Genomic DNA, 26,398 nt, shown 5'->3' on the forward strand with positions numbered 1-26,398 from the left:
CATAAAATGTTAACAGGCCTCCTGGCCAGAAGATAATGTAAATCACCTGAGACCTTTTGTATACGGAAAGGTATGCAGAAAGAAAGCCTGGTATCAGTAAGGGTCAGGACCACTGCCCCTGCATGACTCTGCATCTTCCATTATGCAAAACTTAGGGTATATAAGCTCCTTTTGAAAATAAAGTTATGGTCTTGCACAAGCTTGGCCTCCCCATGTCGTACCTTCTTTCTCTCTTTATCTTTTTTTTTCAGGCTAATTCCCTGGGGCACAGGGGCCCTCTGAGTTCACTTTCCTGCCCGGGCTTCTAAGACCCACTCGAGAAGGTGCCTAAGGTGGGGGCACCTTCCGCTATTCGAGAGGGCGCCTGTGGCCTATGTGAACAGAGCAAGTCTCTTGTCTGAGGCTTTATTGGCTTTCTGCGTAAACCAAGAAATATCAGCCTCTTTTCTCTCCTCTATTCTCTTAACTGCAAATTCTTTCCTTATCTCTCTCTATATCTATATATCTCTCTCGCCTCACCATCCACGCTTTGGATAACCTGGATCCAACCGGGGCTGGTCCCCGGTACTTTTCCAGGGGATCTTTCCAATCCAGGGATTGATCTGGGTCTCTTTCATTGCAGGCAGATTCTTTATCATCTGAGCCACCAGGGAACCACTTATGAGTAGCAATATATAACAAATAACACTGATCACAATAACAATGGATAAACAGCAACTTGTACTCACTAGTATCCATTATAGATGGGGACCATTCTATAAGAAAGTGCAAAATCCTTTCAGGCATTTCATATATCTGACACCTAAATGATGACCCAGTGGGAATAAAATGGAAATGCTTAAGGATGAACAGAAGGAAAAAAATAAAATCCACACTCACCCACCATTTCCTTGTAAATGAACAAATACTAGCAAAAGGAAAAAATACGATGAATAACACAACAGAGCTCCACAGGCTTTCCATAAGAGTATTAGTCTCCAGCACTAAAGATATCAACTTTCGATACTGTTGTAGTTTACCCAACAGGCCTATGTCTTTTCCCTCCCCACCTTTCTGAGAGTTCCCTTTGGTGTCTGCTATGGTTAGACTAGTAAGATTACCTTTCTAACACACTTGGGGAGCTTTGAAGAAGACCAAAATGTCAGCTTTGCTCAACAGATGCTTATGAAGTACAAACTATGTACAAAACCTGTGGCAGGCACTATAGGGAGATTGGAAGGGACAAGATGCAGCCATTATGTCAAGGAGCTTTCAGCCCATTGTGCTAAGTCACTTCATTTGTGTCTGACTCTCTGCGATCCCATGAACTGTAGCTCACCAGTTTCCTTGGTCCATGGAGTTTTCCAGGCAAGAACACTTGTGCCACCTGGGAAGCCTTTCAGCTCTTTAGATAAGATGGAAAAAAGCTCAAATAGGGTATAAGAGCAGAGCATGGGAAAAGTCATAAAATTAGAGGTTGTACATAAGAGTGGAAGTAATGGAGTTCCAAGGAAGGAGTAGACAGAAACACTTAGTGATGGAGCACCTGGCTTGGGACAGGCTCATTGAGGCTCTGCAAATGCAGAGCAGGTGCTTTCATTGTGTGTGTGTTTCTCTGCTTTACAGATGAAGAGAAAGGGGCTTGGCTAGGAAGAGTCACACAGATTATTTTTGGCTCCAAGGCTATGTTCCTTTAACCACATCATGTTAGTTCTCAGAAGAGATGACATTGGCTGGGGTGGGAGAAGTATGGGACTAGTTCACAGAAGCATCATCCCTGGGAGGGACGGCTTGGGAGCTCCAGAGCTGTGCTAGCTGGAGATGGGTGACAGGCATTGTGTTCCTAGTGGTGAGACAAGTATGCTTATGAGCAGATAAACCAGAAAGAACAGAGTGTCTGGATCCAGCTTGGCCGAAGTGCAAAATACAAGGAGGACTATAGCTAGAGCTAAGAGCAGAACACCACGTTGAAGGTAATGCAGATGAGAACAGAGGACAATCGTAGGGAGCGCATGATAAACGTAAGTACATTTTAGAACAATTAATCTGGAAACACTGTATGCCCAGAGCCAATGCCAACCCTGTATCACTCTTGTGAGAATTGGGCAAAAGAACCTTTCTGGGAAAACAGAGTCCCAAGGGCAGAAGCCATGGTAAATGGGTAGCGACCTTGTAAGAATTTAGCCAGGTGGCCCTGTGCAGCACCCGTGTACTACGAAGAGGTTGTAAGACCATAAGGGAGAGCTATAGTGTTTCTTAAAGTTGAAAACCCGCCCACTTGGGCTTCCAAGAACCTGGTTAAAAGCTAGCATGGAAACTGAAATGAGGCTGTAGGAGAACCTTTGAAACCAATGCAACAAGCCATATAAGAACCAAAGGGGCTCAAGAAACTCCTGTTGGTATTGGGTCATCCAGGTGACCTGGAAAGTGCTAAAATTTGTGATTTTATTTTAAAATAAAGTTTTAAAAGTCTTTCATACAGAATATTTGCACTCTAAAGCCTATTCGTGTCCCCAGTTGAAAATCACAGGTATAAAAGTGGTTCTCAAATGGGGTATGGGTCCATTTCCTTAATGGGTTATTTATAAATTGAGATAGAGGAAGAGAGGATTTTTAATAATCAAAGTGGGTGATCTGGAGGGAGGGGGTACTGTCATTTAGAGGGAGGTGGCAGGGATGCTCTGTGTCTTGAAAACGATCTCATCAACAAATCTAGACAGTTAGGCTTCATAAGGAAGAAACCAACTCTGCCTTCTCTAACACTGAGAAAGCAGAAAAGCCTAGTTAGAAATGAATGAATGAGGATGGCAAAGACAGAGCAAGACCAGTTTGGAGGTCATTTCAAAAGCAAAAGTGAAATGTCTAAATGAAGTGGTCACTGGGAAATGGAAACGTTATGCAGAGGTACGGTGCACACATACTGGCTACTGTCTGGGAAAAAGTGAGCAGGCTACACATAGCTCAAGGGTGTCTCACAAACGTAGAGAAAAACTCACGTTAACTGGAGGTGTCTAAGCTTGGAGGAGAGGATGGCGCCATTAATATAAACAGCAGAGGTCGAAATAAATTACCTTGGAAATAGACTCTAAGAAGTTATAGAAACCAAGTCGTGGAGAAGGAAATGGCAACCCACTCCAGTACCCTTGCCTGGAAAATCCCATAGATGGAGGAGTGTGCTAGACTATGCTAGACAGTCTATGGGGTCACAAAGAGTTGGACATGACTGAGCGACTTCATTTTCACTAAAAAAAAAAAGAAACCAAGTCGTCAAATTAAGTTGCATAAGAACATCAGTTTTTCCAAGACGACCAAAAACAAGGAAAGGCCACTGTTCTACTAGGGTTCCCTGGTGGCTGTTCTGCTACTTTGGGGCCATTCTCTACATGGACAACTGGTCAAATACCATTTAAAAAAAACCTAGCAAGTCTTTATTTCTCCTGTATGTCACTCAAGAGAATTACCTACTTCAGCAATTCCAGAACCAGTTAAGTGCTTTTGTCAAGATCTATGCAGACATCTCCCCCTGGTGGTCACAAGAATCCAAGATGGATATTCACTCGTTTTAACTTGGGCTTTTGATGGCAGGGTTCACTCTGGTGACATCCACCTCTGTATCAGTGTGTTCCTTTCCCTTGGTCCCTTTTGCTTAAGCAAAGGAAACTGCTCGAAGAGAGTCTGAGCCCTTGATCATCCATAACTGCTCACTTATAAGTAAAATGAGGGCTTCCCTGGTAGCGCAGCTGGTAAAGAATCTGCCTGCATTGTGGGAGACCTGGGTTCGATCCCTGGAGAAGGAAATGGCAACCCACTCCAGGGTTCTTGCCTGGAGAATCCCATGGAAGAAGGAGCCTGGCAGGCTACAGTTCATGGGGTTGCAAAGAGTCAGACACGACTGAGCGACTTCTCTTTCTAATTGGGCTCCTTATTCTGGCCCTTGGACTGCAGGGAGGTCAAAAGGAAATCAGTCCTGGATATTCATTGGAAGGACTGATGCTGAAGCTGAAGCTCCAGTCCTCTGGCCATCCGATGCAAAGAACTGACTCATTGGAAAAGACCCTGATGCTGGGAAAAACTGAAGGTGGGAGGAGAAGGGGAAGACAGAGGATGAGATGGTTGGATGGCATCACTGACTCGATGGACATGAGTTTGAGTGAGCTCCAGGAGTTGGTGATGGACAGGGAAGCCTGGCGTGCTGTGGTTCATGGGGTCACAAAGAGTCGGACACGACTGAGTGACTGAACTGACTGATGATTCTGGCCCTTAGTTTTCTCTCTGTACCTGCTGTAGTGTTTTTGATTCTATCAACTATAATATCAAGTAGCTTGTTTCAGGAACAAGAAATAAAAGACACTAAGTTGAGATCGTTACCCACTGTCATGAGTCACTGGGGTCTCTGGAGTCCTTGGGTTTAACCATCAGAAGAATGAGGTTTGAAGCTCAACTGCCCAACCTTGGGTCCACAAATACAGATTCAGTTTCCTCACCAGTAAACTAAGAAACCGGTCTGGACGATTATTAAGGCTGCTTCCAACTCTTCCACATTCTGTTATTTTCTAAAGAAGCCCAAGGGAAGGTAGGCATTCAACATTTATTTTACTTAAGCCTATCAATTTTTGCTAATAATATATACAGTAAGAAATTGCCACGGGATGCTCCTTCTTAGACTCTGTTCCTTCCTCTAAAAGGAAAACTGGGAAGAAGGATTCAAATATCTGAAGGACTCTTAGAACAAAGTAGACTAGCTTTTAAGAAAATGAGCATGGCAAAAAAAAATAAATAAATAAGTAAGCATGGCTAAATGGCTTTCTTCAGGAAGGAATAAATCGTTCATCTGTGAGGTCTGCCAAACACACATCTCTGCACTGAAAGGAAGTTTGGAAAATGTTCCCTTACCGTTCCACATACGTCTCGTCCAGATTGTTAAAGCCTATTGTCGGGCTTCTAAGTTGATTCTGCACAGACACAAGATCGTTGCTCTCCAAGGCCTGGTTGAGTAAAGCTACAGCAGATAGCATTTCCACCGCAATCAAGAGCTCCTCATGGGCCAAGTAGTTCTGTTAGGAAACATATGGTAATATAAGCTCCCCAAATTCACACACCCCATGTATGTGATGGGGGTTCAGAAGGTTCACTTCAAAGAGTACAGAAAAGTCAGAGATTGTGAGAACCCAGGACGAAGAGGGCTGCCTGGTCATCTATTTTTCATTGGCTTTCCAGAACGGGTCAGTGGCTTCTAGATTTTCCTTAGATGCTCGTCTGGGGAATTGAGTTAATTACAGTCCTTGGTTATGACTCCATAAACATCTGGACAGCTGCAGCCTCTTCCTACCTGCAGCTATACTGGCTGCCAACAGGCTTAGTCTTACCAAATAATTAAGCCACTGGTTGGATGACATCGTTACTGTCTCTAAGTGCAAACGAGACATTAGTATAACTAATGACTTTAAGTTTGAACTAAGGGTAAGGAAAAGAGGGGAGAATTTTACCTCAAGATGATAACCCTGGCAAAGTAAATCAAAGTCATTAAGCAATATTGATTTTAATTTTTAAAAAGTTAGTTTAAGTCACATTTTTATAAATGGGTAGAAATTTTAAACATACTCTAGGGTATAGATATTTGAAGAAATGTGAGGCAAATCTTAATGAAAAGCAGGTAAGGATTAGGTTTATTTAAAAAATACATCTCAGGTTACAGAAAGCCCCTTTCACCATTCTTTTCCTTTTAACCATCTTATACTGACTTGGCCCAGCTTCAAAAGGGTTATTTCTTCCATCCTATTGAAGGAACATAGAGGAAGCATGAAAATAAACTTTTAAAAATCCTGATATCTATCTTTACATTTAGGATATTGTATATTTTGTATGCATAATATTTATACCAAAATGCACTATAGCTTTCTGGCTCTCCATGGAAATTTCACAGTGAATTAATTTTAGATTAACAAAGCACAATTTTATGTTCCAAAGCAAATGGGAAGAAGGGTTTTTATAGGGAACATGTAAGTTTTATCCAAAGACCTTACATTAACTGTGAGTTTAACACAGAAGGAAGGTATCAAATTACAAGAGCAGAATGGAATCATTTGAGATTCGCCACAAATACCTAAAGTGGTATACAGACAAAAAGATGAGGACAAATAAAGAAGAAACGGATGAATGTGCTAGAGTGTACGCAGCTTTAGGCCTGAGTTAGAGAAACAGGGACAATATTAACAAGAGAGCCTATAGGCAGTTTAAAGAAATAACGGATTTTTCTTTTATTACAAAATAGAATTGACCACTGAGCAACACCAGAGTTAGGAGCGCTGCATCTCCACACAATCCAAAATCTCCATATAACTGTTGCTGTTTAGTCCCTAAGTCATGTCCGACTCTTTGTGGCCCCGTGGACTGAAGCCACCAGGCTCCTCTGCCCCCATGTAAGTTGGTCCTCCATATGCTCATCCTTCTGTATCCTAGTTTCTGCATCCTCAGATTCAACCAACTGTGTATCATATCGTACTACAGTATTTACCATTGAAAAAAATTCACATACAAGTGGTATGCACAGTTCATACTGCAATAGCTCTTTATAAAGCACTGTAAGTCTGAATAAGCAAGGATAAGAAAACCAATCCCACTACCCAAGGCTTTTTGTGACACACACTTTCGTTAATTTTTAATTCATGCAAACATTTACAGAGACTTTGGTTTTTTAAACTATTTTCCTTTTCCGATTGTAAAAAACAAGATAATGCTATATATTTCAATCTCATTTTTTTCCATTTAATAGTAGGGTGTGCAGTCTGTTACTAGTTAAACATATGGTTTGTTTCCTTTTTTCAGTACTATAGATAATACTGTGAAACATCCCTGTATATTTGTGAGTTGCCTGTTTATGCTTTATGCTTTCCTCCTCTTGTTTTTTGGTAGAGCACTACTGTGTTTGATTTTAAGATCCAATGTCCTTCCATGTTTTTTCAGAACTTTAATTTTTAAATGATTTTCTACACATAACCTTTCATACTGGAAATTTATTCTATTGTGTGCAGTGAGGTAATGTTTTCTTTCCCAAATGGTTAAATGCTTCTAAGGATTTCATTTCTTTTCCCAGGTCTTTGAAATATTAGCTCTTTCATACATTAAGTTCTTGGCACTGCCTTTAGTATTTTTCACTCTGTTGCATTGCTTACGTTAATCCTGTCTAGTACATTTGCTTTTATTTACTGTAACCTTATATGATTTTACTGCTTAATCCCCATTAACATAGTAAGAGCAGACACTGACAAAAATCAAAGCCATGGTGCTAATGCTCTTGGTTGCAGATTTCTGGAAATCTAAATCAAGAAAGTTAGATATTTAAAAAAAAAATTTCAGTCTGTTATTAAATTATACCAAGTTTTTCAAAAATCACACAGAAAATAAGAACAACTAAGTTTTCAGTGTGTATTTGTGTAGAGCCCTGACTGCATATCCTAACCATGCTCTCAGATTCTTTAAGGAGATGAAAGGCAGGAGTTAAAGAGGAAGGTGGTGTGGAATGGGCACAGGGAAGCCAATGAGATCAGCGACTGGGCCGAGCTGAAGACACTGCTCTCCCACTCGCCTTTCCTCAGCAGCACTCCTCGCTGCTAGGACTCAGAATTAACATCTCTGTAACTGAGTCTCCTCTGACTTACCATGGCGTTCTGCTTCTGGAGGTTGAAAAGTTCATTCTGATACATCGCAGCAGCAAAGGGATAGACAATGGGCAGCTGGGCCTCTGGTCTCTGCAGTGCAAGCAGTGTGCTCTCAGGGTCACCCTCCCGAATCACAGCGTTGATGTGGTCCACGGCAGCCAGCCCTGGGGTCGGAGTAACACTTCATCAGAACCTGTGCCTTTCCCACTGCGGCCTGACACCACCAGCCCACACTTCCAAGGACTAGAGCCTAAGCAGGCATCTTCCATGAACTCTGAAAAGCTGCATTTGGATGGTAAGCAAAGCGTTGGATATGGTAGCTTGTAATTGGAAAACAGTCTAATCCTTGGAGCTAGTCCCTAGAAGAACCTCAGCATTGACAAAGCTGGAGTTATAAGGTCATTCCTGCCTAGCATGACTTCCCTGCAAGATTCTTCCTTTCAGGACCAGCACTGGAACCATTTCTCCCATGAAGTCCTCACAGGGCTTCAGTTCCTGGGAATTTCACACCTTGGGCATTGTCATGGTATTTAGGACTGGGCCATGTGAATCTCACAGGCATTGCTCTTTAACGCTCTTTGTGTGTTAGCTCTGCCTCCCCAAGGAGATTAAAGATCTGTGAAGACCAGAAGCAAGGCTTGCCCTACGGCTCTTTTATCTTCCCTGTGAATGAGCACCGCGGGAACCCCCAGGAGGCACTCGGACACACTGCTGTTTGATCTAGAACAATCATTAAGTCTCCAAATAGTCTCCCTCATCTCTTGTGTTTTGTAAAGTGTGGTTTTGTAGGGGAACATAACTTCAGATATGTTTTTTGAAATATTACAACCAAAAGTCCTATGAGTATATAATTCTACATTGAAATGGTGGTCCCCATGTGTTAGTCTGGTTCCAAGAACTCCAGTGGGATGCCTGAAACCACGATAGAACCGAACCCTGCAGGTACTGTTGTTTTTTCCGCCCCCCCTATATATACACATCTGTGATAAAGTTTAATTTATAAGTTAGGCATAGTAAGAGATGAACAACAGTAACTAATAACATTCTTAGGACTTCCTTATTTTATACTGGTAGAGTGTACCTCTTCACATCTTAATTATTTCTCCCATCCCATCCATCTCCCCTTCTGGCAAAAATTAGCTTCTTCTCTGTGCCTATGACTCTGTCTCAGTTTTATTTATTGTTATTTTACAATTTTTCTTGTTTCTTGAAATAGTTGTGTATTGCTATATAGTTCTCTCTTGGAGCTGCTTTTGCTATGACCCGTAAGTTTTGGCAAGTTGGGCTTCCATTTTCATTCATCTCAAGCTATTTTTTGATGTCTTCATTGACGCATTGGCTTTTCACTTAAAGAAGGCACTTAATAGCTTCTCTTTGGCATCTCTGAATTGCTAGCATCACTGCTCTCGGGCTTTGGGGCCATTATTAAGTAAAGCGAGGATGGCATGAAGACAAGGACTATGACACCAGACAGGCTGGTGATGAGATGGCTACTAAGTGGCTGAAGGGTGGGGCCTCCCGGACAAAGTGTCGATCCACGTGCCAAGGGGGTGGCGTGAGAGTTCACCATGCTACTTGGAACAGCATGTAACTGAAAAGACAGGCGATATTCCTAGAAATTTCCATCTAACATTTTCAGACTGCAATTGACAGTAGGGAACTGAAATTTCCATCAAGAAAACTGTGGGTAAGTGGGGAGTGGGGGTGGGGGAGAACTACTGTGTCATTTGACCTAAAAAATAAAAAAAAGCCCTCATCACAGAGATGCCTTGGTTTACACTACCTGATCCAATCAGAAGCTCAGTGATGTCTCTACGAGTCACAACATTCAGGTTATAAAGACCTGACTTTTAGTGACCACATGGAGGGTACTTGGAACAGTAAATTCAGTATAGTTTCAAGAACACAGAAGTGGAATTGTGACCAAATGGAAGAATGAGTGGTGGACTCTGCTACCAGGCAACAGAAACTGGATGGAACCAGTGGGGTTTTGCCTTACAGAGAAGGTTTCAGGTTAGTAGAGGCAACACAGACCCAGACATTTCTAGAGTTTTCAAAGATTAGTCTGTCTCCCTAACATATGACTAGAATACAGCTAAGATTATTCTAACCCTTTTTAACAGATGGGAATTTATCTTCTCTACCTATATTCGCACAGAGCCAAGCTCAATAGCTTTTCTACTGAGATACCTCATTCAAGAACAGGAAATACTTAAAACTAATGCGGTTCTTCATGCCACACCCCAGAAAACTTTTAGAATAAGTTAGAATAATACCTGAAGAACCCAAACACTTTTTGCTATTCTTAGAACTAGTATGATACATGAAAGAATTCCAGAAGAGGTCAGTGTTTGGTTGTCATGTTTGACGCTCTGTTAAGGTTATCCAAGGCCTTTTGGTTGTGTCTCTAATTATCCTGAATAGAACTGTACTTCACCTTTGAAAACTCTATTATATAAGTTTGGAAAACTGGGTGGTAAAATATTACAAGAAAAAATATATCCTTTAAAACACTCTTAATGAACCATTTCTTCTAAAAAAAGAAATATAAAGTAAGCTTAACCACTCTTTTACACTCTGCATTTAACAAAGTCTCAAGCCCTAATCTTAACAGAATATATGTAATGAATGGAAAGCATGTACCAAACTCCAAGTTAAATGACTGCAGTCCAAACAAACCTGAAGCCTCTGAAAACAGACCTGGTACTACTATCAGCAAAGCTGTCCCTTTCTGCCATTACCATGGCTGCCACAAATGTAGACACCTTAACATTTTAATGTAACAAGCTCCATGACTCGGGGAAAGCTTGTCAAGCAGTTACACTGACATAGTTTAAAGCAAACCATTGTCTCATTGTCACGTCACTGGCTAAAATATGCTTTGGAGAATTTTTTCAAGACTAATGCTAGGTATTTCTAATATTACTATAAATTTTCCAATGGGGAGAGATCAAAACCTTCAGGATAATCATGTTCTGTGCATTTAAAGCCATTAAACACTGCAATGTCTTTCATAATTTTAGCTGGTTATGCATTAGTGAAAATCATCTCATGCTTTTTACTTAAAAGTGGAAAAAAAAGCATAGTCAATTTGGCATCAAATTTGTGGTCAGGAAATTGTGTCATTCAATCAAGTAATGAAAATTTTATATAAGGTATTATATTTAACATGAAAAAGAAATCTATTCTAGTGGTTATAAACATTTCAAAAATAAAGGATGGCATAGAGCTATGGACTTCCCACTAAGCTTATGAACCTCAGGTGTCTCGCTAGCAATATTAGTTTCTTCCTATAATTTATTTCTGTCAAGCATAATGAAATTCTCAGCTTTCAAATAGAGCAGAAAGAGAAACTTGAAACTGTACTTCATGTATCATCACCAACATGTTCAAAATTTAATAAGAATAAAAATAGGAACACACATCTCAAAATGTCAAGGTGTTCCTTAAAAAAAGTAATCCTAGTGCTCTCAGTACTTGTAAGTGGAGGTAAATTCTCAAATCCACTCAGTGGTTAACTCCTAGACATATTTATCAATTTTCTCTGGGCCTCCTTGTTTGAAGCCTTTAATATATGTCTCTACCAGAAACTTAGAGGAAAACTCTTGAGTAATACCTATAGATGCGCATTTCCTTGAAGGGGCTAAGAGCCATAAAGAACATTCAAGGCTCATCTAGGAGGTTACACTGAGGGTTTAGGACTATTGGAATTAGTGGCACTCCAAGTTTAAACTTGGCAGAAGTTTACATGCCTTATTAAATGGCTAACTGGTCTTTGATGTATTCCTTTTCAGGATATATGTGGGTTATTTAGGTTGACCTTGGGGACATAAATGTCAAAGAGAATTCCTTACTGCCTCAAGTAAAAATAAATTTTATTAGAGAAACAAAAAAGACTAACAAAGAGACTACTGTATCTACACTTGCACATGCTTATTTTAATCACCCCAGATTTTTGTTCTTTATAGTCACATAACTGAACTAGGTGCCAAGGAGAACTGTCCTGTGTGACTCCATGGAGTCTCAGGGCCATGGGATTCAAACCTGCACGATGTGATTTGTAGGTCTGCCACATCTTATTCACTTGCACCAAAGCTACACAAGCAGTAAGAGTACAATTCTTACACACTGCAGACTAATAATTCAGAAGTTAAAAAAAAGCAGAGGTGTCAATCACAGCTTTACGATTCCAATAAAATGTTATCATATAATCCTGGGCAAGGAATGACAATCGTTAACTCATAATCTTTACTAAAAGAACTTTAAGGTTAGCCCAATAAGGGTTAGGTTCAAAAAATGACATCCACTGTACCTGTGATGAAACAGGAAGGTACAGTGCACCTAGCTTCAAGATGTTTTGAGATACTTTGCATGGACTGGGGACAAGATGCCCAGAAAAGCTGCCTGGAAAACTAGCAGATGAGGCACCAGAATCAAGAGCAACACTTTTAGTGGATCTGTCATCATCTAAGGCACTTTTATAAGGATATATGTTAAGAGTTTTGCTGAGATTCAGATAAGAAAAATTTGCATCTTATAGAAGTATCCATTTCCTTCATATGATCCATTACTCACTGTTGACTTTATTGATATTGCCTTGGATTTCTGCTTGTGTCAGCAATTCTTCATATGCATCTCTTTCTTCTTCTGAGATACAGTTATTCTGCAAAACAAAGGCTTCATTGATTCTTGAGGTTAAGTGTTTCCAAAGCTTGATATTTAAAAGCAAAAACTTAAAGAGTGCTAAAAACCATTTGTGAATATTCATGTGAACTTGATACAAGCATTTAAGAGTGCCTGCTCTGTGCAGAGCACCAGGGTTAGCTATGCCAGCAAGGGTTACAAAAATGAACAACAGACCCAGTGACTCTCTGTAAAGGCCTAATTGTCTAACGTGGAAAACATTAGGTTGGACCACTTGATATTGCCATCTTTTGTAGATCAAAACCAGCTGAATATTGGCCATTTGATTCAGTCTAAAGGAAAAATCAAGAACACAAATAAATATAGCAGAACAAAATATATTCTAGGGAAGAACATGGGTGGAAAGAAAAATTTTTTAAAGAGACAACAACTGAGGAGGGCCTGGAAGAGAGGGCTTCCCTGCGGCTCAGATAGTAAAGACTCTGCCTGCAGCACAAGAGACCTGGGCTTATGCCTGGAGAAGAGAATGGCTACCCACTCTGGTATTATTGCCTGGAGAATCCCATGGACAGAGGAGCCTGGCGGGCTACAGTCCATGGGGTCAGATATGACCGAGTGGCTTTCATCATCATCATGGAGGAAGAGAGCAGTGTTCAAGGTGGAGAAGAGAGAGTAGGATGTAGACAACAGGAATTGATCACAACGGTGAGAAAGCTTGGGGTGTCAGGGCTATAGTCAGAGTGCGTGCTCTGGGTCAGAAAGATGGGGAGGTAGGTTGGGTATGCTGGAACCTTTTGAGGACCTGTGCTTGCCTCAGTAGGCAACGGGGAATCAGGGGAGGTTTCTGGTGGAATGACATCAGATCTGTAGCTAAAGATCAACTTTGCAACCTGGAACTCGGGAGAGGGGTTGGTTGGAAAATGATAGGAGGCCAGGGAACCCAAGGGGCAAGAGCCCAGAGACAAGGTCAGGAGGGGCAGGGCTGAGGCAGGAGTGGTGGCACGTTAAGGGGGGTGGTTGGAGGTGAGCCCAGCAAGAAGAGGCAGCACAGGGCAGCGATGGCCAGGACACAGAGGCCATGCAGAGAGTTCTGAAACAGTATGGGGGGTCATTCCAAAGGGAAGTCAGTACAAGACACCCTTCTGAGAAGGGTAGGGTAGGGATGAGCATCTTTCTGATGGGGTGGGGCAAAGGGATGAGGGCATCAAGCTGACAGCTTGAGTTCTTCAACAAGTAGATGAGCTCAATGGAGGAAGTGCAGAGAAAAGAGTGATTCAATGGCAGACGTTGAAGGCTCTCCACATTTAGGGGGAGGAACAAGCAGAGATGTGAAGAGCAGCAGAGAGGCCCAGAAAGCGTGGGTGGGGGGGTGGCGAAGCAGGCAGTGTAAGGCCGGGAGCAGTGTGGGGCAAGTGTGCCCAGTGCCATTCCCTGAGGAAAAGTGAAGATAAAGGGGCTACTTTGGTAACGGAGCTGAAGCTGACATGGCAAGACTTTAAGGAGGGGAAAGCTGGTGAGGAAGTGGAATCTGAGTGCAAAGTTTTCCGTAAGACAGGAAGCGGGAAATATAACGTGAGGGTCAGGAGCTGACTTTCCAAGGAAGGAATCACTTCTTCAAATAGGAGGGGAAACTATGGGGAAAATACAAGGAAAGTGAATTCAAAAGCGTCTTCTCTGACCTCACCACACCCAATGATTAGCCTCTAGTAATAAATCTGAAGGTGAGTCATCTAACACGAGGTGATATTCAACAAGGGAAGATCTTTAACTGCTCCTTCTACACCTTCTTGATAAGTTTTCAACATGATCTTTCATCCTTGCTACCTGTAATACTCATCAAAAAAGAAAACCTAATTTCCTTACAGAGGGCATGGTCTTCTTTTACCTTTATACTTCACCCAAAGCAATAGCCTGTGGCTTGAGAGACCACAGCCAGCGGATTTAAAAACATCCCTCATAACATTAAAGCTTTTTCAAACTAGCACTCAGAATCTAACTGAATACCTTCAGCCTTGCAGTTTCTTCTTTTCTTTTCTTGGCTTCCCAGAGTTCCTTCTGATATTCCTGTGCGAGATCGTCATCCACTAAAGTCAGAACTGCATTTGGATTTCTTAGTGTTACAATGGTCTGCTCAGCGATTCCTTTTTCAATCGCTTCATTAATGGCTATAACTGCAGCATGCACTGCGAAGTAAAAAGAAAAAAAAGAACTTTATCAGCAAAAGAACATGGACAGGTGTACTGACTGTGCATAACGTAAGCAGCTTCACTTTCTTCCGTGGGGTCCAGTCGAGAATTCAAACAACAGAACCTCAGCCACAGCACATCCCTGCAACAACCTCCCCACCTGCGCATTTATCTCAGGTCCTCAGCATCTGTTACCTGATTCCTATTCATTCATTCAACTTGCATTGAATGTGAATCAAACGCTATGGCAACCACTGGGAGTTTGCAGGGTGACACTTTGAAAGTATCATGTTGTCTTGAAGAGACAACTGCAATTTAACTTGCAGCATGGAAAGATTCCCAGCAGTGAGTACCCTGCCTCTGAAATCTAAGGACAAAGAAAGCAGAGAAACGTTTTCGAGAGTAAAGATTTCTGGAACTTCTTAAATTGCATTGTACAAGCAGATGTCTAGAGTCCAAGGTCAATTATTTGGTTATATTGTGATGTGCTCAAATCAATTACCTATAATACATATTATAAAAAAATTTAGGGTGCTTATAATATCTTCTAAATAATCTATTTCTTATAACCAAAATCAGGAATAGGTAAGTCTCATGCCACTGGCAAGTTTGAATCTTAAGTAGACTCACGTGCAGCTTCATCCACAGACAGTTCATTAGCCAGAATACCACCTATTTTGCTGAAAGATGGCATTTGTATTCCATATTTCTCAAGCTCCTTTCTCATATTACTGATTTCCTCCTCTGAAAAAGAACAACCAAAAAAAATCAATGAAAGCCACCGAGACAGAGGCAGGAATGAGTGTATTTGTGTTAAGAAATGTGTTCATCAAGAACATGGGGTCAATTCTAAAGAAGAACTTTAGAAAGAAGCCAGCCTCTGTTTCTCATGTCACAAAGGTGAGGAAACAGACACGTGGCAGAGTCTAAAGACAATAAGCAAGTTTTCTCCTCTGATCACTAGAAAGGAAAAAAAGGGAATCAATATCAAAATGAAAAGAAAATATCGCTACACTGTAAAAGATTATCAAGATAAAGAATAGTACCTGTGAAGTCTACTTTGCCCAACAAATCCTGGATCTGGGGTGCAATTCCCAGTTTGAACAGATATAAACTGAAAGAGAAACCGTAAAACTATCAGAAAATTCATCATCATAAATCTTAGAGCTAGAAATTACATACATCTTAAGGGTCTTTTTATTTGAGAAACACCTAAGCGATCATCTTAACTAATCCATGCAAGGTGACACAGTCCCTATTGGGACCAGGACTAGAGTCCCAGTCACTGTCTGGAAAACTGGTCTTCTGAACTACTCAGCATGCTCACAGGCAAACTAACCTAATCATCCAATTATAGGGAGGCTAAGGGACACAACACAAACCAGCAAGTAACAAAAGCAGTAAATATTTCTTTGGATATTACATGATTTTATTTTGCTTAAAGTATAGCTGAAATTATATGTTCCTTTCCATACCTATATATGCCTCCAAGTACCATATACCCCCTTGAAGAACTATTTGCTTTATACATTCTGAACCAATAAATAGAGCAGCAAGACTACTGGTAGATGGAAAGATGTTAAAGACAAACCACGATGTGGATATATTACTATGATGTGGATATATTTTAAAAAGTGGAAAATGCAGAGAAAAGTGTACATATTTTTAAAAAGTTCATTAGGAAGCAATGATGGTCACAACTAACCTGCCTGTAATCTGACAAAAGAAGCTAGAGTCTGACATCTAAATTCTACCAAAGAGGATGAAAATATTTAGTTATGTGACTTCTCACCTCAAACGCATTGAGCCACAGTTTCTGAACTACATGTATTTTAACCTTCCTAGCCCCCAAGATCAACTCTACAACCCAACTAAAAATTCCGTATTCACTTAATATCAGTTCTGATCGACTTATAACTTAGGAAATTTTAATTAGATGTTCGAATTACAAATACCATATCTGGGAAAATGAACAGAGAATGATTTTGACGGTTTGAAGTATTTCAAGACTCATTTCAAATGTTGATATGAGACAGATCTGTTTATAAACACAAAATTTCATTAAAAGAGTTCAAGATCAAGCCTTCTTAATGGAATGAAAACTCTTAAAATGCATGATTAATCTGTGTAAGCAGTATGCATTGAAATTAAAATTTTCGATCTTTGTAAGAAATAATCACTTAGAAAAGCAATATGTGATCAAAGTTAAAAATTACTGATCCATGATTTCAAAAGAATACATAGAAAATCATCATTCAGAGTTAAACAGTAAATGCTGCTGCTGCTGCTAACTCGCTTCAGTCGTGTCTGACTCTGTGCAACCCCATAGACGGCAGCCCACCAGGCTCCGCTGTCCCTGGGAGTCTCCAGGCAAGAACACTGGAGTGGGTTGCCACTTCCTTCTCCAATGCATGAAAGTGAAAAGTGAAAGGGAAGTCGCTCAGTCCTGTCCGACTCTTAGCGATCCCATGGACTGCAGCCTACCAGGCTCCTCCGCCCATGGGATTTTCCAGGCAAGAGTACTGGAGTGGGTTGCCATTGTCTTCTCCGAAACAGTAAATACTTGGATATAAGTCATTTTAATATTGTTTCTGGAAATATCTATTCCATAAATTCACATGAAAAAAGTGAAAGCATTAATCACTTAGTCGTGTCTGACTCTTTGTGACCCCACAGACTGTAGCCCACCAGGCTCCTCTGTCCATGGGATTCTCCAGGCAAGAATACTGGAGTGGGGAGCCATTCCCTTCTCCAGAGGCTCTTTCCCACCCAGAAATCAAGCCTGGGTCTCCCACATTGCAGGCAGATTCTTTACCACCGGAGCCGCCAAACAGTATTCTATAATGTGAATGTACTATATTTTGCTTAACCAATTGCTGAGCACTTAGATGATCATTAATTATCCATTATGATAAATAATGTTGCAGTGAAATCTACTTATATAGGCACATCAGTCCATGGGGTCACAAAGGGTCAGGCACTACGGAGCAACTGAACTGAACTTGCGCATATATCTTATCCATCACAGAAATTCCTGCAAAGAAAATTATCAAATTGAAAGGATATATACACAAAATTTTTAATATATATTATCAAATTGTATTCTTAAAAAGAGATTATACTCATTTATTCTCTGTGAGCAAAGAGTTAATGAAACTCCTCTCCCTTCTGCAATAGAATATGCCCTCCTTCAGTTCACTTTCAACCTCTGTTCCCCCAGGCGCCCAATAAATGTATACTGACAACCATGTTACTAAGCACCATTGCTTAGGGGAAAAATAACCCTTGATTGGCAAACTGCGTCTTGACTAGAAGGAATCATAAATACCTATAGGCTACACGCAGTTTAGGTGTTGCTGAGTTCAGTGACTCTTGTAACTGGCATATTTCTTGCAGGAAACTGGGAAGCCATGCTATGGAGCTGCTATAACAGATATGGCTCCTGGGGACTGAGGTGCTCAGCCAGGGAGCCTTCAGTAACTACCACTGTTAGTTTCATTCATAACTTCACACCCAAGTTATCACCCAGGGCACTGAAGAGAACAGGGTCTAGATGGCTGTGTGGACAACTACGTGGAGTGGTGAGAAGCCCCCCACTGCAGAGCACACGCTTGATGCTGTCCTGCTGGCAGGCGGTATTTGCTTCTGAGCATCTGCTAATCAACATGGTTACAGCACACAGTGCTGAGCTTGAATGTTTAACTGAACTAAGACCCAGGTGGTGGGCATGGCCCCACTCCACCATCAATCCATGAAAATGCCATTTTCTTTGTCCCTTTAAGAGCAGAGGATTCTGTCCATGAAAACCTCACCAATCTGATAGCCAAAAATGTCATTAAAGTTTACATTTCCTTTATTTCATTGTGAGGGTAAGCATTTTTCATACACATATTGGCCATTTCAATTTCTTCCAGGAAATGCGTATTAATGAACTTTTGAATTTTAAAGGTTGTTTTCTGGGGGGATTTATCTTTCTCTGTTTTTTTTCCCCCCCCTCTTTTCCCTCAAAACAACAACCAAAGGACAAATGACACTTTAAACACAGTAATTTTACTACTAAATTCCAATATATTTGTATCTTATTCACAAGGGGAAAACATATTAGACTCTTAACACTGTTCAATGTAAAATAGACATTATGTATTCATAATTCAAAGCTAGAAAGACAGGATACATTTCTTAGTTTAAATTCTAGGTCTTTAGAGATGATCAGGGATATAACAAGTCATTATAATTAAAATTAGGATGCTGACATTTCCAAAACCATAATATTTTATGAACCAATTCTCAATTTATTACATAAGAAAAAATATTCCAGGTAAAAGGGACCTCACGTCACTTGGACCAAATAAAATGTCAGCCTAGTCACACACTTCTGACTGTAACAGAAACAACAAAATTCAATAGAATTAAACAGCCAGGGGTATAGTTAGTAAAGAATTCTAGGAAAGTAAAATCAAGCCATACTTGAAAAAATAAAAATAGATCCATAAATGATCAAAAAAAATACCACTGTATGCATTCTTTCATGGTTCCTGATTTGCAGTTTTATCCCCCTTTACAACTAAATTAAAAAATACACCTGAACAAGTTGACCAAAAAAGAAAAAAAAGTATAAAATAATTCAATGGGAAAAACTTTGAAAATGTGACAGTAAAATTTAACAAGGAGTCTCCCATAAAATATCTAATAAATTTTATACATAAAATAATTTCATATTTAATGTGTGTATTTATGCATATTACAATAATATTCTATTAGTTTTAACATACTTGAAATTTATATTCTTGCATCAAAGGCTAAGCTAATGAATATCAGTTATCCTTAATATATTTTCACTTCTATCTCCCCTCTTATGTAATGTTGAGATAATCTGGAATTTTAGATGCATTTTAAAATTTTCAGATTATGCAATCAAAGTTTAGGTAAATACATTTTATTAGTTTATTTTCTAATTTAATCTGTATCCAGTTTTCTTCTTTCTCAGTTTTATCTTTGGTTTTGCTATTTATAAGCATATTTACTAAGTAGACAAAATGAATTACTCACTAAGTGCACGTATTTTACTATTTTCATTTGTTCCCTGGGTGTTGGCTCTGTTTGAGCTCTTTCAGAGCTGTAGTTTCCTTCAAATGTCTGGCATTTCCTGATTTGGGGCTCATCTTGAGGTTTGAGACTTGCAACTGTTTGTCACTGTTGGCTGCAGGTCCCCATGCCTGAGGCTTCCCTGGCAGCTCTGTTGGTAAAGAAACTGCCTACAATGCAGGAGACCTGAGTTCGATTCCTGGGTCGGGAAGATCCCCTGCAGGAAGAAATGACAACCCACTCCAGTATTCTTGCCTGGAGAATCCCATGGTCAGAGGAGCCTGGCAGGCTACAGTCCATGGGGCCACAAGAGTCAGACAGGACGTAGTGACTAAACCACAAGCATCCCGTGACAGAAGCCAGCCTTAGGGAGACGGTAGAGGAACAAGGAGGCTGATGCCCAGAGGGTGCTCACTGTCTTATCTTCTTAGATTGGGGTTCCCTGTGTCTTCTTGAGTACTGGTGTGCTACCCTGCCATCAGCATCTACACTTGTTGCCTTGGGGAAGGATTAGTAGGTTCAGCAGGTCTAACTAATCCAAATTATGCTGGCTTAGAGCTCTCCTCTTCCCATCTCTGCTCAGACCAAAACCCCACAGCAGCTTCCAGCTTTGCTGCACAGCTCAGTGGTTTCTGGGCTGTGGCCCTCTGTTTTGTTTCTCAGTTAATCCAATCCTATCTGTTTGCCTTCTGTCATGAGTTACTTAATTTTCTGGTCAATGGATAGCACTCTTTCTTACTACAGATGATTAAAACAAACAAAAAACCAAACAAACAACAGGTTCCCCTGGTGGTAAAGAATCAGCCTGCCAGTGCAGGAGACACGGGTTCGATTCCTGAGCCATTAAGATCCCACGTGCTGTAGAGGAACTGAGCCCATGCGCCACAACTCCTGAGCCTGTGCTCTAGAGCCCAGGAGGCACAACTGCTGAGCCCACATGCTGCAGTTCCTGCAGCCCCCCGGCTCTAGAATCTGTGCTCTGCAGCAAGAGAAGCCCCTGCAGTGAGAAGCCTGTGAGCCACAACCGGAGAGGAGCCCACCGCAGCTAGAGAGAAAGCTGCTGCTGCTAAGTCGTGTCAGTCGTGTCCGACTCTGTGCAACTCCATAGACGGCAGCCCACCAGGCTCCTCTGTCCCTGGGATTCTCCAGGCAAGAACACTGGAGTGGGCTCTGCAGCAACAAAGACCCAGCACAGCCAAAAGCAAATGATAATACTGTATATTAAAGAAACCCCTCCTATTTTGTCACGGCACGCCAGCTTTGTCAGGAGACTAAGACACCTGTGACCGAGGAGCTTGACACAATTGTTTTCACTGTATCTCCTTTCTGGAGATATCTGGCCATTCATTTAACTACTCTCAACTGTCTGTCCCTATAAGGTACTCAGGCTTCCACAAAACAGAGGTTTGTTGGTTATATGAGCTAAATTAATTACACTAAACAAAAGTGTTCATGTTTCCCTACAGTATTAAAGAGACTGGAAGACTTTCTGATTATACTTTTTACTTCTCTATTTATGCTGTATAACATGAATCTCACAAGCAAACATCCCAGTTTAACTAAAAGTTACCACAAGATGGTGCTGAGAAGTCAGGTACCTTTTGGATAGAAAAGTCAGATTTATCTCAAATCAGATTTTGGGGTGCCAGTCAGGATCAGGTAGAAATCTCATTTGCATTTACATACTTTCACCAAAAGTATGTATTTTTTAATGTGAAGGTATATTTTTATTTGGTTTCAATTTTCAGCATTTATTTTATCTTTGAGGTTGAAGTTTAAACTATTAGTTTTGAAAAGATAACTTTTCACAGTGTGGGAGTTTATATATTAAATCTCTGTGTGGGAGGTACGTCCAAGCAGATTAGTCAAAGGGGCAAATGTTTACTAGGAAAAGTACTTATTCTGGATTCCCAAACTGAAAAGAATCAACATCAGTGGCCCATTCCTTTCGAAGCATTTTGATTCAAATGAGGGCATTACCTGAAATACATAGGAACTCTAGTCTTAGTGTTTAAAAAACAAAAGTCTGTCCAATCACCAATTTCTTGGAGCTCTTCAAGGCTGAATTTATTAAGCATCTTCAGTGCTAACAACCAACACAAAGAGACAAGAGCATTCCAAAGGAAGCTGAAGAACTAATGTCACTTTCCACGTATAAAAAAAGCACTTAGCATGAAACAGCTAGAATTTCATCACATCAAAAGCTATAGTACATTTGTGTTGCTAAGAAAAGGCCAGTAGTAGAGAAGTTGTCCTATGGTAGCAAAAGCCTCACCGGCCCAAGTGCTCCTATTTTGTACTAATAATATCAGTTCAAGTAAAGGAAGCAATCAAGAAAGCAAAAAAAAAAAAAAAACTATCAGTTTTTTCTACTACTTTGAATATATGTGTTAAGAGGTGCTACAGTAATAAAATGCAAACTTAAAAGGCAAAACCTGAGTTTATTTCAACTTTTCTGGATCACATCATGCACAGTTCATTTTATGTTGTAATATGGGAGATGAATGTCTGTAAACCAAAGCCTCATGGCTGATTAGGAAAAAGAGGGAACTGGAGTCAGAAGCCCTGGATCCTGGCCCCAGCCTGGCCACATTTCAGTATGTGACTCTGACTCACATAAACCAATCTTTCAATTTCCTCACTGGTGAAATAAACTGGACTCAACATCTCAAGGTCCTTCCCGTTCTGAAATTTGGGGAAGCTTCCTTTTAAAATATCCTAAATGTAACAGCTTAGAGACCTGTGCTGAACTTCAAGTCTAATGCCACTCTTCTTTTCATTTTCCTAGTTGGATGCAAATATCAGGCTCCCTTCTGAGGACAATGACTGGCTGCCTAAGTAACTGTAGGTTCTGGTGCCATCCTGCTTGGGTCTGAATCCCAACTCTGCCCCTTACTAGCTGTATGATCTTGGCCAGCCATAGTTTAAAATGAGACTAATAACTGTACAGAAAACGTACATCATGAGGATTAAATGGGATTATACCTGTAACAGGATACCTGGAACAGCACCAGGCATGTAATGGAAGGCTCAGTAGGTGTTGGTCTGTTTTCATTATCACTATTGTGTGTGTGTGTGTGTGTGTGCTTGTGAGCTCAATTGTCTCAAACTCCTTGCGACCCTATTGATGTAGCCCACCAGGCTCCTCTGTCCATGGGATTTTCCAGGCAAGAATAGTAGAGTGGGTATACTACTCCGTGGGATCTTCCCAACCCAGGGATTGAACCCACATCTCCTGCACTGCAGGAAGATTCTTGACCGCTTGAGCTGCTTTGCTAGTGAGCTTGACTTTGAACCAGTTCCTCAAGTTCACCTCCTGGAGGAGCCCTTCTTCACAAACCACTCAGAGTACTTGGAACAGCTGGTCAACCAGAAGTGGGGCTGCCGCAGCCATTTTGATAAATCCAAGCCCTGAAGGCGTGCTATTTTGGCGTCTTCACCGCATTCAAAAACATGACTGCTGGGCAGCAAGCACAGACTCTGCAGTGGGAAAAGCCATCCTTACACAGAGGAGAGGCAGACATGCGTTTACCTTGTGCTCAGTGTAGTGGAATCTTAACCAGCAAATAAGCTTTATTTAATAAGGAAAGCTGAATCCAGAAGCCTCATGTGTTAAGCAAGGAAAACTGTTACAAACACATGATAACTTTAAAGGGGATTCCTCGGTGGTGCAGTGGTAAAGATCTCACCTGCAGGAGACGCAGCAGACCCAGGTTGGATCCCCAGGTTGGGAGGATACCCTGCAGGAGGGCATGGCATCCCACTTCAGTATTCTTGCCTGGAAAATCCCAGGGACAGAGGAGTCTGGCGGGCTACAGTCCGTGGGATCGCAAAGAGTCGGACTCAACTGAGCACACAATCAGGGAAAGATTGGAAAATCTGCTTGTGGCCACAAAGCAAGGATATCTCAAAGAAATGTCAGGGGCAGTGCTACAAGGACAAAGGAGTTGGCCAGAAAGAGCTCCCATGACCAAACTGAAGCAATCTGGTCCATCAAAAAAGAAGACACTAATCTTGGTTAGTTAAAAGATGCTTCTTCCTTGGAAGAAAAGCTATGATGAACCTAGACAGCATACTAAAAAGCAGAGACAGCACTTTGCCAACAAAGATTCATATAGTCAAAGCTATGGTTTTTCCAGTAGTCATGTAGTGATGTAAGAGTTGGACCATAAAGAAGGCTGAGCACTGAAGAACTGATGCTTTGGAACTGTGGTACTGGAGAAGACTGGAGAAGACTGGAGAAGAACTGTGGAGGAGAAGACTCTCGAGTTTGAGCAAACTACGGGAGATAGTGAAGGACAGGAAAGCCTGGCATGCTGCAGTCCGTGGGGTTGCAAAGAGTCAGACATGACTGAGGAACTTAGCAACAACAACAAATCTTGTTTAGATCAGAGAAAGGCCTGGAGTTCAAAACGATGTTCAAAGGACTGTAGCCTTCAAGGCTTCTCAGTCCATGGGATTTCCGAGGCAAGAATATCGGAGTTGGTAGCCATTTCCTTCTCCAGGGGATCTTCCTGCCCCAGGGATCGAACCCAGGCCTCCTGCATTGCAGGCAGATTCTTTACTGCCTGAGCCAGCAGGGAAGCCCAGTATAAAGTGTACCAAAAGGAATTTGTAATGCAGAGATAAAATAAGACATGCATAATATTTATATGGATTTTAACAAGCTAGGAAGTGTTGTTAAAATACAGGTGCTTTGTTTTTTCTTATGTCTGTTTATAGTGTATAAATATGTGCTTGTTTTTGTACCCTTTAAACAACAGGAAAAAGTAAAGACCAGGAACTCTGAGTAAGACAACAGTGGAGAAAACCAAGGGAATATCCTAACATAAGAACAGACCGAGGGGCACAGGAGGTGACAAAAACAGCCAGGCGAAAAGAGGGTAGAGTGCTGATGGTTGCACTCAATAGCCAAGCAGAGAGAGGGTCCAGAAACAGGATCTGAGATGCTGTCAGCCAAAGGGTCCCAAAGAGCATCAGGCAGAGTCCATCCCTCATCTCCTGGGTGAGAAACCTCTAGAATGCCCAACTGATTTCAAGGAAATTTTCAAAGGGCATACATTAACCTTTAATAATGTTAACAGAGCAGGCCAATACATCTCGAAGACAGGACAATGGGTTATGGAGCACTGCCCCGCGAGACATGGAAGTAAACCACTTCTGAGTGGCAGAGGGTGGGGACTGGGTGGGAAATGAAAACCTGCCTGAAAGCCAAACACTCCAAGGTCTGGGTGATTGTGCAAATCAAGTTCAGCCTGATTCCTGCTGGCTGAAGGTTGGACTCACGTTAGGAGAAGAACCCAGACCAATACCGTGTTCTGCCGGCAATCTGTAACCTGGTCCACTGAAGAGGCGCTCTGTTTCTAGTGACTCCGTGAACCCTGGGTAGGTTTCAAAGTTTTATAGCCCTGCTGCTGCTGCTAAGTCACTTCAGTCATGTCCGACTCTGTGCGACCCCATAGACGGCAGCCCACCAGGCTCCCCTGTCCCTGGGATTCTCTAGGCAAGAACACTGGAGTGGGCTGCCATTTCCTTCTCCAATGCATGAAAGTGAAAAGTGAACGTGAAGTCGCTCAGTCGTGTCCGACTCTTCGTGACCCCATGGACTGCAGCCTACCAGGCTCCTCCGTCCATGGGATTTTCCAGGCAAGAGTACTGGAGTGGGGTGCCATTGCTATAGCCTTAGAATGCATCAAAATTAGTGGCTAAATAACAAAACTACAAGTGAAACTTGCAGTGTGGATCTTTTAGAGTAAGTGTAGTAAGACTGTAATAATGTATCTGGGCATTTTACTTGTGTTTTAAGGTATTTGAGATATTCAAAAAAGCAGTCTACTAAATTTATTTAAAGGAATTCAACTGTATAGCTAATATTTAAGCATTTAACAGGTAAAAAGTGTTCTTCGCCATGGTTAGAAGGCCTCCAGACCGGGAAAAAAAAAAAAAACAAACTATCAGTCTCTTGTTAGGCAAGGTTCTCACTCTGTGAGGTGGCTCCTTTATTGCGTAGGCTTTAAATATTCCAAATAAAGCTATGAAGAAAACATGCCACATATATTTTTTAAGTCCAAAACACCAAAATAGTTACAAACAGCCTTTGTCATCTGGTACTGAAATGTCAGCTCCTGGAGCAGAGAGAAGTCTGTTGCAAGGCCTAGCAAGGGAAACTGGTGGCTTGTGCTCAAAAGACCCAAACTTGTCAGTGGCTTTCAGGCAAGAGCTGTAAAGACAATATTAGGGGAGAGGGATCTAGGATGCAGGGTCGCCGCTGACTGGTTGGTGGTGAGGTAACAGGGTGATGTTCTGGGAAGCTCAGCCTTCTAGTTCCAATCGGTCTGAGGTCTACACACAGCGCTCATGCTCGGCATGTAGTCAGATCCTCCATCTGGGTGAGGGTCTTGGTTTCTACAGAACGACTCAGAGATGATTTATATTCCTTCAGGAGGAAGAGTCCTGGGACTATTACCCTAAGCACTTACTACTTGAGCCTGCTCTTTGAAACTGGGGGAAGGCCTAGGAAATTAACCACCCCTGCCTTTTTTTTTTCCAACAAGAAACAGGGGACATGGAGGGGCTTTTGTATCTGGGAAGGCCCCTCAGGGCTTTAATCCCTGCTCAGTTTAATGCCCCCTCCCCTTTCTCTGAGACTCCTTAATCTTGACGGGGAACAGGTATAGGAAAAGAAAGTAAGTTTTATACAGAGAGGTGAACCATCAACCTGCCAGAGGAACTTGGTTTAGGGGGACTCAGTTTCAAATTTTCCAATGTTTTCCACAGTGAACACTTTTTTTTTCAAATAAGGAAAAGATAATAGACATTTCTTTGAAAAGAACATGAGGCCACGCA

The 26,398-nt window shown here is 41.4% G+C and overlaps 1 protein-coding gene across 1 annotated transcript in view; it reads right to left on the reverse strand.

Moving 5' to 3' along the window:
- Window positions 1–26,398, reverse strand: part of LOC120860949 (ras GTPase-activating-like protein IQGAP2) — a 309,525-nt gene that overhangs the window by 105,024 nt on the left and 178,103 nt on the right. Inside the window, exons 6-11 of the mRNA XM_040236658.1 lie at window positions 15,514–15,581; window positions 15,098–15,211; window positions 14,286–14,464; window positions 12,213–12,300; window positions 7,638–7,801; window positions 4,873–5,033 (exon numbers count right to left, since the gene is read on the reverse strand). Of these exons, the coding sequence (XP_040092592.1) occupies window positions 4,873–5,033; window positions 7,638–7,801; window positions 12,213–12,300; window positions 14,286–14,464; window positions 15,098–15,211; window positions 15,514–15,581 (774 nt within the window). The remainder of the gene's footprint in view (window positions 1–4,872; window positions 5,034–7,637; window positions 7,802–12,212; window positions 12,301–14,285; window positions 14,465–15,097; window positions 15,212–15,513; window positions 15,582–26,398) is intronic.

The sequence above is a fragment of the Oryx dammah genome, unplaced genomic scaffold, assembly GCF_014754425.2.
Source record: "Oryx dammah isolate SB20612 unplaced genomic scaffold, SCBI_Odam_1.1 HiC_scaffold_11210, whole genome shotgun sequence".
Classification (NCBI taxonomy): domain Eukaryota; kingdom Metazoa; phylum Chordata; class Mammalia; order Artiodactyla; family Bovidae; genus Oryx; species Oryx dammah.